This window comes from Xiphophorus couchianus, chromosome 5 (assembly GCF_001444195.1).
Source record: "Xiphophorus couchianus chromosome 5, X_couchianus-1.0, whole genome shotgun sequence".
Lineage (NCBI taxonomy): Eukaryota > Metazoa > Chordata > Actinopteri > Cyprinodontiformes > Poeciliidae > Xiphophorus > Xiphophorus couchianus.
Window position 1 is genome coordinate 35,121,297 of NC_040232.1, and position 16,921 is coordinate 35,138,217.

The following is a 16,921-nucleotide window of genomic DNA, read 5'->3' on the forward strand; positions in this document are numbered from 1 at the left end:
AGCGAATCGTGTTATTTCTAAGAGAGCGCGCCCAGCCACCCCCAACCCCCCCCCACCTCTACGCACCCCTCCGAGCTAATGTTTATAGGGCACGCGCCCCTGCTCACAGAATCTCAAGTAGTCACGCGCTGCTTTAGGTTGCTCTAATTCAAAGCGCCCTTTCCCCGGGGATGATGTCACACCGGTTAAATTTGAAACATATAGAAAACAGTTGCTTTCTTTATATCTATTTAAACCACACCACATTAAAAAGACAAAAGTAAATTTATGCATCTCAGTGTAATTGAGTGATTTATGGTGCATTTTCTGCCCTCTAGTGGTCATATCACACTTTGCTTAAATATGGACTTCTCCCTCTATTGTAATTACTGCTTTATGCATACTTTCTTTAAAACAGCCCATATTGACAACACTTGGTTAGCATACATGGAAATGCCGGAAACTGAGCCGCACAGAAAGGTTTGATATGCTTTTCTTCTTCTCTGCTTACAAAAGCTCTGCCTTACAAGACCTCCTCAGGGGAACTAATGCCATGTCATCACAAGTAGCCAATGAGAACATGATATAGCCACTTACGTACTGGCTGAGTGGACCAATGAGTCACCACAGGGAACGGTTGCTAGGAAACGAGCTTTGTCCATTTTTGCCGAGGCGAATGGAAGATTAAAGCTGCTAGCAGGAATGCTATTTAATTTATTAACAGACACTTACAATATTTCTCACGAGGTTTCGAATGTACGCCGAATAATGGTGAAGTTGAGGGCAAGATGTCTGCTTCTCGGTAAGGTTTGTGGAAGTTTAACTGCGAATTTACGCCGTCTTACAACCCCCCTTACATAGGGGCTGAAAGCTGATGAACAGGCAAACATCTGCTTCATCTTTATTAAATGCACCTAAAGCTCAGCTGACATACGTGTATTTATCTAATGTTATTATATATTAGCTACGGTTTGCTGTTCCTCCAATTTGCTGGTTAAATGCAGCTAAAAACTTTACCGGAAATGATGATCAGCCGGCTAGATGTAATGTTTATCGTCAGTATCTATCGTTCCACCTTTTCAAAGCATTTTTCATACACAATATAGCATGAAAACGGATCTGCTGGGTAGTAAAGATGACAAAAGACAGCAAAGTCAATTTGAAGACGTACAGCAACAAATGCAGAAGCAACTGTTTAGGTGATCAAATGTGTTCTTGATAGTATGTTGTAATGTGATGCAAACAGCAAAAACATAAAACAAAATTTAAGTCGACCTGAAAGATTTGTTCCCAACTTTCCAAGTTTTACTGAAAAATCATTATTTAAAAACATCTGTCTTGTCCTGATTTAGCCAAATATAATTGATTACCATCATTAACCTTATATCCTCACATCTGAAAAGACAATTGAAACAATCCATCTGTTATAATCGTTTAATGTATAAAATACAACAAAATCATTTAGTGAATTTTTATCTATGTTAACAAAAACATTTTTAAAAAATCATGACTGACAATGTAGTTTAAAATAAAGTCTTTTTTTTAATTATTCCTATGTGTACAGGGGATGCTGCAGTGGGGAAAAGTTCTCTTTTTCACATCTTCTACAATGATGGATCTCTGTTCCAGAAGAACTATAGCTTGGTGAGAGCAAATTGAAAAATGTTAATCATATCATGTCATCGCCTAAACTAGTCCGGAGAGCTTTCATCACCAATAATATTGGTCTTTGTAGTACATAAAGTACATAATGTGCTTTTTGAGAGCCCACATTAATCTGTTTGGAATCACTGAAGTACAAAATAATCATAGAGGAAGAAACTAAACTATTAACCTGACTCTGTAAACTATGGCTTTCATTGCTGGAGGAATTTAAAAGCTTTGGACTAGTAAGTTGCAGTAAGTTTCTGAAGTTAATCAAATGTAATATTTCAATTTCAGCTACAACTGATCACAGCAGGTTGATCCATGAGTATAGATTATTCTTGAAATTGTTTAACTACATTGTGCTTTATTAAATTTGTTGCAAATTGTTGAATTTTACTGACAGAAGCTAACTGAAGAACAAGTACAAAACGCAACATATTAGTAGTAGTGGTTGCGTAGGTTATTCGTTACATAATTTTATGTCATTTCAGATGTTGTGCAGTCTGTTAATATGATCTGTAAACGATTACAAAGCTGCAGTTAAAAACAAACAAACCAAAAGAAACGGGATATATTCAATTGATATATATTTGTGCTGATTATGAATATCGTTTTTGAAAAGTACGAGTATCTGTATTTGTACAGTGTTATGGTAAACTTCAAGCACTATGATAAATAAATCATTTGCTGGACGTCCATTTTGATCAAATGAAAAGAAAGCAACTTAGAGAAATCTAACAAATGCTTTAGTTATGTAACGTTAGCAATGTATGTACAGTTAAAAATTATTCACAGTTCTGGGAAATTAAGATTTGAAATGTACTCTAAATGGAAATACAGTCATGGTAATGAATTCTTGAATTTTAAGCCTTTTATTGACATCCATGTTCTTTTAGGTGAACTTATTTTTACATAAACATTCTTATTTTGTCTTCATCTTTTTGTTTCATTACTTTTCCGTGACATTGACGAGGTTTTATGGATTGAAGATTAGATTTAGCTAACTTTGTAAGCCAGTAAAGACCAGATCAAACAGTAGGAGTGACACTTTATTTTAATCATGCCTTCATTGCGTTATTTGAGAGTATAAAGCATATGCTTTATACTCTCGTTGCCCTCATTAATTTCTTTCAAAATAAATAAATGTTTGCTGAGTGTATCAATTAGTCTAGTGGCTCATTGCTAAACTAAACGGGTTGGAAAATACTGGGGAGTGGGGGGGGGGCAAGAGTTACTATGTGTGTTTGTGGGCGTGGGGGTGCACGTGTGTGTGTGTGTGTGTGTGTGTTTGTTTGTTTGTTTGTTCTGGCCTTGCTACTTCAGCACTATTGGTGTTCTGAGGTGACAAGAACATCGATAATTAATACTGCAGGATTCTGGAAAGCCACTATAGCAGGTACAGCAGCATTGTTGAGCGTTTTGATGTTATAACCACAAATTTAGGTTATTACCTAAAAAAATAAACACCAAAACAGAATATGCTTGTAAATGGAAAGTTTCAGGAAAACACAAAGATGGTATCTTCACTGCAGGGTTAGAACGATTTAAAAACGCAGCTTAAAACGTGAACTAATAGTCTTTGTTGGAAAAGTAAAAAGTCGCTAGATTTGTCGCTTTTTGTAAAGTAGTGGCTAGAGGTGTCTATAAAGTCACTAAATATAGCAACATAAGTTGCCAAGTTGGCAAGAGTGCGTTCCTTTGTCCTGACTACAACTTGGCTTAACCCTTTCTGCTCATCACCACACATTTGGCCACGCCCCTCAGCGTCTCTTGGCTCCGCCCACTTTGGTGGAACTCTTCAAAATTTGTGGGTTGTTTGCTTTCACATAGTTACACTTTAAAGAGAAGTTTCAATTTTAATAAAACATTTTAAAACACCTGAACAAAGTAAAGCTGAGTATTGCCTTTTCTGGAATATTCCCACAGCTACCTCTAAACATATATATGTAAAAGAAAGAGCTTCCATGAGCTAATGCTAGCCAAGAGCTAATAGTAGACTTGCTGAATCAACAATGGAGGCAGGGAGCCATTCAGAGGTTTTGCAGAAATCTGATTTATCCAGAAAATACCGTTTTAGCGAATCACATCTCTTGAGGTCATGTCAGTAATAACTGTCAACACATTTGCGTAGCTTTAACAGTAACAACCAAAATCAAGCACCACCTACATGCACTACGTTGGTTGAATTGAGAAAATAAGCACAATGCCAACGTAGTGCTTGTGTCATAAAAATAAAATTCTTGATGGAAAAAATAAAAAGCATGTTTCTTGATTTAGAAGTAACTCTACAAACAGGCTAATTCTGCAAATGATCAGCCCCTAGTTCACCCAAATCATCCTTTAGATTGTGAAACTTTTGATGTTGAACGGCGGCCGATGCCGGCCTGCCATTCTGCTCACGTCCTCCTTTGAAAATGTCAGACAGCCTGGCAGCAATATTCCAAGCTTATTTGTTGCTAATAGGCCCTCATTGACATTCCAGCAAGAAGCTTCCTATGCATCACGCCAGCTCATTAGACCGGTCTCTGGTGGGACTGCAGCATGTTCTGTGTGTGTGTATGCGTACCAGAGGAACCTTGTTATGAACTGTGACTGTGTATAAATCAGGTAAATGTTGATCCGAAGCTGTGTGTGTGTGTTTGTATTTCGCAGAAGCATCGACTGTGAAAGGTACGCGTGGGTGTTTGCAGATTTCAGCCTCTTGCATTTGACATGCTTAGTTAACTACGAGGTGCAGAGATCAGATCAATTTAGAGTTAGATGCTGATGTGAGGAAACCTAGAAATTTACTTCTCCAAGGTCAACTCTAATTGCTAATCAACAATTTTCTCTGAAGATAAACTCCTGGAACAATTATAGCAGGGTGCCTTAGCAGTCTGGAGGAGGATGGAATTTGATTGAAGTCCGTCTTTTTAAGTCTAGTCATTGAAACTGTGGCTGGGCGACGTGGCTGAAAAACGTAACACTTTATAAGAGAGAAAAGTGACACCATTTGTAGTTCAAACCACACTTTATATGCACATTAGTGCAGAAAAACACCCTTAACTTATTGACTTATTTCCAATTTTTGATATGCATTCCTAGCGATATAACCGAACGAACCTTACTGATATCGCAAACCCTCCCTCTTGATTTAACCAGTAAACCTTTGGATCTCCATCTTGTCATAACGCTTAGTGCTGTTTAGAGCTTGTACGTACTCCTCTTTCCTTATGAATTTATCTTTATTGAGACATTACTGGGACTTGGATATAAAGCAAATGAGACACAATACCTGAAGTCTGGCAAGGATCTCAGCATCAAGGTGGGTAGTGAATTTGCAGTCAAGCCAAGTCGAGCTGCACAGAGACAGTGATGTCTCTGTTGGCATGAGCCACAAATCACCATGGTCAGTTTGCTGTGATGCTGTGTGCAAAGACAACTCATTTACCTCAGTGTTTGGCTCTCTTGTTTGTATATAAGCATAATGTAGTTGTAGACTGATCAATTCATTTGAACAAAGCCACATGTGACGTGACAAAATGTTGTTTTTTTGTGTTTGTCAGACAACGGGAGTGGAGCTGGTGATGAAATGTATCAACATTCCAGAGACCAACGACTCCGTGGTAAGTCAATGAAAGTTCATGATCACTCCTTAGGAATTAGTTGTATTTCTGTGTAATTGAATTCACGATTACGTTTTTTCATAGTGAGCTACTATATACATATATAGGCCTCCAAACTCGCCACCACAGCACGCCCCCTGAGTGGGAATTTTGCCAGCACTTATTAATCAAAGCATAATATTTTTGAAATAAAAAGTGATACTAAATCGGATAAAATTGGATAAATTGGGAGATATAGAAGCAAACCATCTACATTGTATTCTTAACAAATTGTTGGACGTCGGTGAACGTATTAAATGTGTATGTATATTGAAATCCTCCACGACACAGAGCTTGAATATTAGAAAAACAATGACCTTTCAACTACAAATGGTTGAAAAGATAAGTCGCAGTTATAAAACAATGCATAGTATTTTATTCTGTTTTTTTTAATTAGGTGATCTATCTACTGGTTGCGGTTAGAATTCGGCAGAGGCAACTTTTGGCAATAAATATCCTGAATTACAACAAATTTAGAGACAAATAAGCAACGCTGTAGATTAATCTGTGGTAACATTTAGGCTTATCTGCACAAAATGAATTAGCTAGCCACGCGTTGTTCTTATCTGTTTTAAAATGCTCTAAAAACATTTTTAAAAAATCACAGGGGGGCTAAAAACAGAGAACCAGAAACCATCACTCACAGAGAAAAAGTTTCGCCAGACATGTAACATTGTTAGGTCCTTATCAGTATTCACTAAGCAATACGGCCGAAGAGTAGGGGAAGATGGATCTCCTTGCCACGGAGAAAAGGAATGTTAAATCGTGTGATTTGACTAAATCTCTGTGGGAAACACCTGTGCCGTCCTCTTCTCCCTTTCCAGGAGCTCTATATCTTAGACTCGGCGGGGAAGGAGACGCTAGCGGAGGGCTGCGAGAAAATGGTCAGAAGCTGCTCTGGATTCTTCTGTTTTCATTTGCATGAAACTAATCAGGTTCTCCGTCCGGAGCTGCTTTACTGTTATTAATGTCGCAGAATTAGAACAAATGAAAAGGGTGTGACCCCTCTGCAATCACCTTGCCTTCTGCAGTGGGGGGAGCCATCTTTGCTGTGTCTGGTGTTCGATTTGACCAGTGAGCAGTCTTTTGCTAACTGCGCATGTTGGATGGAAAGAGTCCAAGCACACTGCAAAGGCCTCCGTGTGCCAGGTAAGAAAAGGAGGACGAAAAATGAGACTAATTTGTGACAAACCTGGAATTCGATATAAAAACACAGGTCAACTTATAATTTCTTAATGAAAAAGATGACAGGTGGGAACCTAGTAGCCTCTTTGAAGGTTATCTAAATGAGAAGTTTGCTAAAATCTCAGCCAATTGGACGGTAGTTCACATCCGCTATATTCATACTTTTTCTTGTTTTAATCCTAATAGAATTTTTCAGTAACATAGCAAGAACTTGACAATTATGCAATATTACAAATGCATTAATTCATTCTAACAACTTCAAGATGTCATTGGAAAACGTTTTCTTTTTTTTCTTTTTCATCTTCGGTTAATTTAAATTAAAAAACGCCCCTCCCCCCTTCATTTAATTATGTTTAACTTTCTCTGAAAACCTAAAAGAAAAAACAAACTAAGTTATGGATGAAATTATTGAGATAATTTTGGTTTATTTGTGTAGTGAAGTCATTTAGGGGCAAGAACAGGCGAGCATAAATATGCAGTCTTGGTTTCCCCCAGTATATTATAAGCCTGGCGGGCCACCAGGCTTTACTTATGCCCCCACCAGGCTTAGCATTGCTTATTTATTTAAGTTTTTTCTTTGTTTGCATTTTTAAGACTTTATAGTTGCTCTTCAAGTATTAATCTTCCAAACTTCCAATAACACATAATTGTCAAGCGATATTTTCAAATTTCCTGCCAACTTTAAACATTTTTTAACTCAAAAAACACAACAGTATTCAACGAATTTAATGTTGAAAAGTTCATCCATTTCAGTAACAAAATTCACAAAGTGAAACACACTGATTTGGTGAATTATACACAGACTGATGTTTTCAAATGAAAACAAGACATTTAAAATTAAAAAATTACATCACACCACGCATATTCTAACGTATTGAATATGACTGCATGTATGTTTAAAAACAAGAGGTGCACCGATTGCAGTTTTCTAGCCAATCATCGATCGTTTAAAAGACTGACCTGCCGATTCCGATTTTTTTCCTTCTGTCTAGACAGTTGCTAAATATGCGTGTAAATGTCGACCTCCCAGGTGTTCTCGTGGGAAACAAGTCGGATCTGTCAGCTAGAAGGGAAGTACAGGCGTCCGTGGCCGAGGAGTGGGCCCAAAGCAAGGGACTGGAGTACCACGAGACATCAGCTGTGAGTTTAGCTGAAAACACTCCATGCTGTTAATAGCCTGATAATGAATTGTTCCTCAAACACAGCAGTGACATGTCAGCAGCACCTCATTGTGATCACGCTGATGTCTTCCAGAAAGAGATGGTCAACTGTGATGCCCCCCTCCTCAGTTTAGCACAGTCCTTCTATTCTCTCTACCAGGAGCAGCGTGAGATCATGCAGAACCTCGGGCCCGGCTAGACTCCTCTTCCTTCACCACAGAGCTCACAGCCGTTTGAGACGAACCACTGCGAAGGAATTGCTTTAGGAGAATAGGATTTTCTGGCAAGGATACTGAAAGGCTTTCTGATTGTTTTTGTTTTAAATAAAGGACTAAATAAGGAGCAAGCGGTGTCTTGTTTCCTCATCAGATAGCAAGGTCTGTTTTTACAGCAGTGATCGTTTTTAAAACTACAATATCACTGCAACTCATTCTACAGTAAAAGAAATAAGGCGTATAGCTGCAGTATTTAACTTTCATTGAAAAATATTTTTTTGATATTTGTTTAATCTTATACAATGTTGTGACAGTTTGTTATGAGACAGATAATCTGTGAAAAGATAATTCTCCTCTACCTCCTCCCTGAGCTACTATTGCCGTCTTAAGAAATGCACCAAAAACAACCAATCAGAGCAAGGAGGCGGGGCTTAGCGTTGTCAGCCAACTTGCTGCTGCTAAACGCTCTAATGGTGGAGAAACAATATACTGTTACCGGAAAACGGTTTATATACAATTTGCTAACTAAGACTGAGCACTCATGACAGGCTACGCTAGCTGCAGAGCAGTAGAGAGCACGGACGGGGAGGCGGAGGGAGGATGAGCAGCGCCACATGAAGTTGTGATTGATATTGCTAAGACCCGCCTCCTGGCTCTGATTGGCTGGAGAAGGCGGACGACCTCAATTTTTTCACAGATTCTCTGTCTCATGCCATACTGTAATGACACAGTGACAGTTTCAACCAATGTGCAAATAAATAGTTTTTATAAAAGTTATACTGCAGCTTCACAGCACCTCCTCCTTTCTCTTTGCCTCTCTACATAGCTGTTCCCAGTTTTGGGTGACACAATTTATTTCATATCAGCATTGTGTTTTCACTTGAATTGGATTGAAAGAGAAAAAAGAATAATATTCTTGCTCTTCTTACTTTCTTTATTATTTTTTTTCCTGCTTTCACCTTTTCCTCCTGCCCTTAAGATTTTTTCCTCTTGCGGTTTATCTTGCTTGCTCTTTTGTTGTACTGTTAAGCCCTCTACTCCAGGCTGTCAAACATATATGTATATTATATATTTGTATTTTTTTTTTTTTGGTCGTGTCCCCGGTGTGGCGCTAGCAACCAGTAATCACCATCCTAATTAGCGCCCTCCCATTCAGACCAGGTCACAGCCATGTCCTTGTTGTCTCTCTGCCTTTTAGACCAGCTGCCACCTCTCAAATGAGGCCATGATCAGCTCAAGCCAGGCACATTGTTTTTAGTTGTTTTCTTAAAAATCACATTGTTATATTACACAATTCACCATACATCTCATAATATTTGTCAATTTCTTTCAAGGACTCACGTTTTATTAAGCAATACTAGTAGATGAGCAGATGTTAGCACGACAACTAATTTGACTACTTCTAAGGCAGAATGTGACTTAATTTATTCACTACTTCTTTTTACAAGCAAGGAATCAAACTTCTGTGCCTAATAAAGTGGCTGGCAAAGGTACAAACTTCATTCATGAATGCAATAAATTATTTTCAAACTACAAAAAAAAAACGTGTCTGACATTTGTGTGAGACAAAATAATGTGTTTTCCAGCAACATAGTATAATTTTATAGGACTATCAAGTAACTATGTTACCGTCAGTTATAAAAAAATGATATCAAACATGACTTAAAAGAAATTTGACCTGGCTATGAAATTGGGCCTCTGTCTCTTTAAGAAAGTTCCAGCTCTTTCCCACACTCCTGTCTGGCGTCAACACGTTATCACGTCACTCCCCGTTTTAGCACGAGGACCCCAAAACCACACAAAATAACCTTGTAAAAGCCCGTGGGATGGACTCAGTCTCTTAAGACCTCAGAAAGGTTTGCAAACATTCGTAAGAGCGCTGGTCTGAGAAATAGCTCATATAATGAGCTCAGCTGATACGCGGTCACACCAGGTGTTTGCTAACTGCCGCTACTGCTAATTAGCAAACAATTTGGAAGCTCAGAAACGACGACGCGGAGGAGGAGCTGCTTCTGGAAGGCGGCGCTAGGTCCACCCAGGCGTTTCACACACCTGAGTGGTTTCCACGGGAGATTAAATCAAAGCAACCCTCCAGGTATGTTTTTTGATGAGGGAAAAACAATATAACATTATGTCAAGCTCAAAAAAGTAGATTTTACAGAACACTGCCTCTTTATGATACCGTTACTACTTTAATTGGAGGCTGTGTTGATCTAATTTAATAACCAGTAAGGATTAGGTGTAAAATGTCCACTTGAAACAGGTCATTGATTGATATAGTTGTTCCTTGAGACTTTATAAGCATCTAGATAATTGATGAAACAAAATACATGAACTAGAAGACTTCGCTAATACAGAAAGCAAAACACACACAGATCCATTGAACTACAATGAGTTTTATATCTTTCCAGATCTTCATTCTTTGTACCTGAGTTGCAATTCTAGTGTTCTAGTGGTAGCATATAACCTGGGAGCAAAACTTAATAATTTCACAGGACAGAGTGTGGGCTGTTGCTTATTGCTTTGGGAGAAGCCTGTTCATATCCACAGATATTGAAGCACTTGGTCAAAGAAAACAGAACTGCTTAGGTCAGGTCATTTTCACAAAGGTTTTCTGCAAACATATCCATCTCTTTGCAACAATTAGTATTTATGCCCTTGTTTGTAGGTCCTATGAAGTCTCCTTTGTGATTTCTAATTTGTGTAAGTTTAACCTTTTAGTACAAAGTGATGACAGATTATTCAGGTCAGTATTAATATCTTAAAAACTCTTTTTCTGTTTTTAGTATTGCACGAGTAAAGGCGCTCATCTTTTAATTTGGTTTCTCATTACAAATAAATAGCTTACGGCCTTGTGCGATAATGACGATTAAATTTGATGCCATTCATCAACCCTCATAAATGAAACGATCAAGGTTTCCAGATTAGCGCAAATGTTATATCAGTCGTTCCTTTGACGATTTCATGACGTTAGATTGGTCTTTCAAAAAATAACATTTAAGCGATCGCCAACAGTTTCAGTTTTACCAAACAGACTGAAAATAACTTGCAGACGACGTCTTGACACGTTTAATTTTAAATTAAAGACTTTGTGTGTGTCTCTGCATCACGCAAGTTAAGTGAATAAATGAGGGGTGATATTGACAGATTACCACTTCGAACATCAAATTATACCGTCATGTCAGAACAGTAGAAATAAGTCTAAAATGAACGCTGTGGTTTGTTGAACTGACCTTAAACGCAGACTTTTTTTTTTCCTGGTTTTCTGTCTCTGTGTTGATGGGTGTGTGTGTGTGTGTGTGTGTACCCAGCACAGCTTGTTCTATAGCCTCAAACAGTCTCTGACCTAAAAAGCTGGCTAATTGCAGGTGTGGAAGGAAACAGCAGCTGTTCCTAAAACAAGAAGGGGGGAAAAAATAAATCTGCCATCCCTCTGACTCAACCAGAGAATGCAATAATTAGCTTTAATACCTCCAGTCTCACAAACACGACAACGAAGAAGATTAATTTAATTGCCGTTTTCCATTGGAGAATAAGTTAAGCAGTAACTATAAAGAACAAAACAATAGCAACTGCATTCAAATGACTCTGTAGCATATTTCGAAATATATCAGTTGCTTTCATACTGTTTCTGTTATTGCTTTTCAGATAATTTGAAGAGTTTTGAACTTTTGACCTCATAAAACACACAGCAGGACCTGCTGATTGTAACAGCGTTTGAGGTTGAAGTAGTCATAGTACTAGCTATGTATCATTGGACACACAGCCAATAAGAACTCAATCATATTTGTTGTTTGAATACTATTGCTATTTCTTTATAACCACATAAAATCTGTTGCTAAATTAGCTCAATATGCTTCTCAAAGAATTGTTGCGGTTAAGGGTTTCCTAAAGTGGCCTTCTCTCATTTGAATCCCAACAAACGAAAAGGAATCGTGTCCCTGAAAAGTGCCTAACCAAAAACAGTTGAAAGCGTTGTGAACACTCTTTCTCGTTTAAAATATATATATTTTTTTCACATTTTTCTGTTATGCGGAAGAATTATGCAACCTAATCCACCTCGAGCGAAGGCTGCTCCAGTCACCGGGATTCCTCCGTGCCAGACGGAGGCAGTGTGGCACCGTTTCAGTCGGGCGCCACAGCTGCCCCGGACCCTTGTAGCTTTCCTCCTTCCCACTCACTCCTCCCTCGCCTCCCCTCGGCGATCACAGCAGTGCTGCAGAGAGACATGGCAGCCTCTCTGATCTTCACACCAGGGGAGGACACTGAGAGAGAGAGAGAGAGAAAAGGTGGCGACAGATGGAGAAAGAAATGGCTGAAAAGATGCACGCAGGATAGAGGGGCTGATGTTAAAGAATTAGATGGTGTTATTGCTGTTTCCACAGCAAAATATTATTAACAAATCCTCCCGAAAGCTGGTTCCTGAAGCTTAAAATCACCATGTCACTTTAGAGAGATTGAGCCGTTTCGTTACAATCACACTGAGTGAGCAAGAACCCGAACAGAAATCATAATGTGACGGACGGCTGTTAGAGAAGCCTGCATGCATGTACGGTACGATGTGTTGGCCAGCAGTTTAGAAAGGATCCATTCTTGTCCAAACCTTTTGGGTGGGTCGGTCTGACTGACAGCTGACCCAGCTGGCGCACCGAGGCACAAGATAAGCACATTTGCCATGGCAACTGCAGCTCATAGGTCAGGAACGGACCTATGAGCTGCAAAACAAGGAGCTCACCTTTTAACAAAGGTCAGGACTAATCCATCTGAAGTAAATACACACTTTAAACCTCTTTAATAATTAAAAGTTACTCCATTTGTTTCTCTCCTGCCCCCTTTGGGCTTTCTAATCACTGCTGATGTGATCATATTCCGCTGCAGCCTTTTGACATGTTTTCACACTTGATCGTCTGGTAGACTCGGTTCAAATGGGGACTAAAGTTACATTTGTTATATTTTCAGCTGCTGTGGTTCACTTTAACAATGCACTGTGTCAAACAAACCATATGAAAAACCTATTACCTTCCTTGCCTGTGGTGGCGCTGCACAAAGACCTCTTAAAGGAATTGACACAAAAACCTCCGAAGAAGACACTGAGCGCAACTTCCGTCTTTGAAAAATGTGAACAAAAATGGAGTAGTGTCAGATTTTAGCGGTTGTACGATTTCTCTTGTCGTTGGTAAAAGACCATGAGACGCTTGCGTCTGTTTTGGTTTTATTTACCCAGAATGCCCTGCGTCATAGCAGTGTCCAGTCTGCATGTATGCAGCCTCATTTTCAGAAGCTGAACTCATGTTAAGGAGCTCATGATACATGTAAGAGTCTTGTAAAAATATTTTTTATATTTTAATTTCGGCAGCATAAGATCTGCATTTCGCCACACCGCATTTAGAAAAGAACACTTTTAAGAGAAATGTGACTACTTCTGCAGTAACGAACATTTTCATATTCTTCTCTTGCTCTAGCAGAAATTACGGACAGTCAAAGCGAGACCTCCTTTCGCAGCTAAAAGCATTATTTTTTTCTGATCAAAAATTGCCATTATGTTGAAACGGCAGCTAAACCTGTTGCTGCCATCTTGAGCCGAATTCAATTCCTGTACAACTTTTGAAATTACACAAGTCTAGTTTTAAACCTCAATCGTTTCCCTCGCGTTCATTTCCAAAGCACAGCCATTCCACAGTTTTAACAGGTTTGCCGTTACACACTCTGACTGATCTAGTCAAAGTGTGTAACGGCTTTGACTAGACCAAAGCCGTTGGATGTAGCAGGTATCCAACCTGCTACATTTTATTTAAAAAAAAAAAATTGCTGTTTAACATCTATTAGCTCCCAACTTAGTCATAGAATCACATTTGGATGAATAAGAGTCTTGCTGTGCAAGCGCCAACCACTTAGCAAAGTAAAGGCTAACACAGATAAATTAAAAATATAAATATATTGTGTGTTTAGTTTTTTTTTGAGCACTTATAAACAACACACTCATTCAGGTTCTTACAAGGGAGGGGTGAATTTTTATTCGTCATCAGGACTTGAAGCATCCAAGTTCAGATTCATTCAGTTTTGGCACCCTGAAAGATGTTAGACTTTTTTTTTTTCTTTTTAAATATATATTCTCATTTACAACAACACAATGTTAAACCAAAGAAGCAAGAGAACTGAGATAAAGAAAGAAAGAAAAAAAGACTAAGGCTGTATCTGAGTTGAACTTGATCATGAAAACAAAATGAAATAAAGGCAAAGATTTTCTTCTCTTAAAAATAGCCTTGATACGTTTGTCCAAAGTTTTTTTTTGTTTGTTTTTTTTTGTTCCAAGCAAAGTAAAGCCCCCACTCCGAAGCCCTGAGCCCCACCCCCTAAAACAGGAAGAAAAATGGAAGAGACACAGTACTGTAACAGTTATTTCTATTTTTCCACTGCCCTTACTCGTACCATAGTCTAATTGTTCAAAAAGATGGGTTTCCTTAAAAGCAGATTTGATGATCGTTTTATTTTTTGATCAGCATGCATGTAAGTTGATAACTTCTGTTTCTTTGTTTTTTTTTTCTTCTTTTTGGAGTCACTTCACTTCAGCTCGCTGGTAGCTGTGTTCTCTCACGCACTACCGTGTGTCTTTGGCAGTAGTGGCGTTTCATTGTCCACAGTCGTCTTCAAGTTTGCAGAGAAACTTATTCCCCTCGCCCCACAGTTCATGTCCTCTCTACCCCTTCGAGAGGCCAAAAATAAATAAGTAAATAAATAGATACATTAATAAATTAAAACAGAAAAAATGACAAACGGAAAAAAAGGTAAACTTTTCACCTGTTAACCCTGAACAAATATGGCGGGTTGTTTTTTTTTCTTTTTTAATGGACTTCCAAATTGTTTTTTATATATATATTTTATTTTATTATCATAAAAAATGTGATAATGTGTCTAATACTAACCAATTTCTATTGAATAGGCAGAAGTCCAACAGACAAACTAGTCATGGTGAATCCTCCATCTTGGTTTCAGTTTGCATGACGACTTTAGTTTTACTACAGTAATTCTTCAGTTACTTTACATTTTTTCTCTTGTGAATATTTTTTTTTGCACCAGGGAAGGCTAGTCATGAAATAATAACATATATAGTTATATATAATCAGTAGTAACTTATTTGTCTTTTTTTTTAATGCGGCCTGAATTGCTCCCTGCTTGAATCCCAAACCGCAGTAGGTTCACAGTTTAATGAGATTAAAGAACGAAATCAAGAGGAAACGCCAACTCAACGAAGGAGCAGGGTGTATGGGACAACACTGTGTGTGTGTGTGTGTGTAAGAGGGTGTGTGGTATGACAGTGCAAGGGCAGTTTCATAGGCTGGGCCAAAGGGGCAAATTGTGCACCCAGTAGATTCCGATTAGGAATTAAAGAAAAAAACAAAACAAAGCATAATAACCTTCCTTAAGGCAGTCTGGCCCAGCCTACCACTCCATGGATCCACAGCCCTGAGACAGCCACAGACCCCAGACACCCCCCTCCTGATTTATAAACCTCCTCAAACATGTTTAAAACTTGTTAAACATTGTTCATGGGAAAATCATGCATGTTTCTTTTTTTTTTAATGCAATTTTACTTCTTTATGGTTTTTCTTGTTTTTCTTTTAACCAGAAGCTCAACGATTATCTGAGGACTTCTGAAGAGCTCAGAACCTCACCTCTGCTACTCGCCCCTCCGTCCCCCTTTTCCTCCCCAGTCTAATTCTGTTTCCCCTTCTTTACTCTAGCATTTTTCATTTGCTACTCTCCCCCAAAATCTATGGTCCGCCTTCCTTTTTCTCATACAGGTGTGGTGCGCCGGTTGGCCGCTGAGTCTTTGAGGTCCTTTTGAATGCAGTTGTGGACCTGTAGGAAGTTGTGGTCCCTTTCCGTAGAGTTATAGGTCGCTGTTGGGGTGCCCGTTTGGCCCTTGGGCAGCGTGTACATAGACAGCTCGGTGGAAGGCAGCGTCCCGAAGGCCTTCAGGCCCACCGGCGAGGCCTCGCGAGAGTGCGAGGGGTCCGTGGAGCGGGACGAAGAGCGCGAGCGGCGTCGATAGCGGTAACGGTAGCTCGGAATGCGCGTGATGGCAGCACCTTGGAGGTAGTCTGCGGCTCGTGCGCCAACTCGCAACTCTCTGTGGCGGTCGATGAACATGTGCACCGCTAGTACACCCACCATTTCGGCCATGATGAAGGAGAGGGCGCCAAAGTAAAAGGACCAGCCGTACGAGTAGCTGTTCTTCTTGGAGTCACTCTTTGAAGGGTCACCGGCGTTGGCTGATATATATACAATGATTCCTATAATGTTGCTCAGTCCTGAAAAGGAGAAGTAAAAATTTAATCAATAAAATTCAGAAAAAATCCAAACACATTTCTGTATTAAGAAAATAACATAAGTTACAGAATGTCTGTGGGCAGTAGAAGACGGGTGCTCAATAGGGTAATTGCAATCTACAAGTTGATTGTCAAGGAAATGCGGGTAGATCACATGACAAAAAAAAGTCTATTATCCATCCTGTCACTTGATTGATATACAGCCTCATATACCAGCTGATGGCGGTAAAGATCCTTTAGTTGCTGCCAACCAGCATTATAACATAAGAAGAAGATAATTTTTTATAACACCTGGGTCACTGTGCATGCACGAACAATGATGCTAAATGCAGCAGAACTGACTGACTAGCAAGTAACCTCCAATTTCTAGTCCTTGGTTTTTCTCTTAAATTTAAGAAAAGTTATAAAAGTAAGTGGGGAAGCTGGACCAAGTAAGAAGAAATAAACCTTTCATTTTCATATGGAGTTAAACATATAAAGAATTCTCAATAAAATTGTAAACAAATTCTACAAATAAACAAATAAATAGTAATTTTGTAGCATGTAGTGGGTGTTTTGACTTGTCATTTTCTAAGTAGCTTGCATGCTGAAAAAGTGTGAGCACCCCTGCTATCGAATGTCCAGCTATACTTTGAGTGGTATTAACAAGTGACATTTTCTTCTAATGCAATATTAAGTGTTCAGTAGTGGGCACCGCTAACCCTCTCAGGTCCCTCTTGAAAATGAGATCTAGATCTCAACGGGGTTTACCTGGTTAAATA

At 39.0% G+C, this 16,921-nt stretch overlaps 2 protein-coding genes across 4 annotated transcripts in view; one reads left to right on the forward strand and one right to left on the reverse strand.

Annotated features, from left to right (window-relative positions):
- Nucleotides 1-600: 600 nt before the first annotated feature.
- On the forward strand, nucleotides 601-7,961 carry ift27 (intraflagellar transport 27 homolog (Chlamydomonas)). 3 transcript variants are annotated; one of them, XM_028016852.1, is made up of 7 exons: nucleotides 601-781; nucleotides 1,544-1,623; nucleotides 5,172-5,231; nucleotides 6,095-6,205; nucleotides 6,302-6,419; nucleotides 7,486-7,595; nucleotides 7,776-7,961. In XM_028016852.1, exons 1-7 carry the CDS (start codon nucleotides 682-684, stop codon nucleotides 7,812-7,814), a joined length of 618 nt encoding a protein of 205 aa, XP_027872653.1. In that variant the 5' UTR covers nucleotides 601-681; the 3' UTR covers nucleotides 7,815-7,961. The 3 variants fall into 3 exon arrangements, with proteins under 3 accessions (XP_027872653.1, XP_027872651.1, XP_027872652.1); XM_028016850.1 differs by having other exon boundaries at nucleotides 603-781; nucleotides 7,710-7,961; XM_028016851.1 differs by having other exon boundaries at nucleotides 603-781; nucleotides 6,095-6,154; nucleotides 7,710-7,961.
- A 5,860-nt stretch (nucleotides 7,962-13,821) lies between these two features.
- The window catches only part of cacng2b (calcium channel, voltage-dependent, gamma subunit 2b), a 69,988-nt gene continuing 66,888 nt past the window's right edge, over nucleotides 13,822-16,921 (reverse strand). The window contains exon 4 of the mRNA XM_028018887.1: nucleotides 13,822-16,142. Within this exon, the coding sequence (XP_027874688.1) occupies nucleotides 15,625-16,142 (518 nt within the window). The 3' untranslated portion in view covers nucleotides 13,822-15,624. The remainder of the gene's footprint in view (nucleotides 16,143-16,921) is intronic.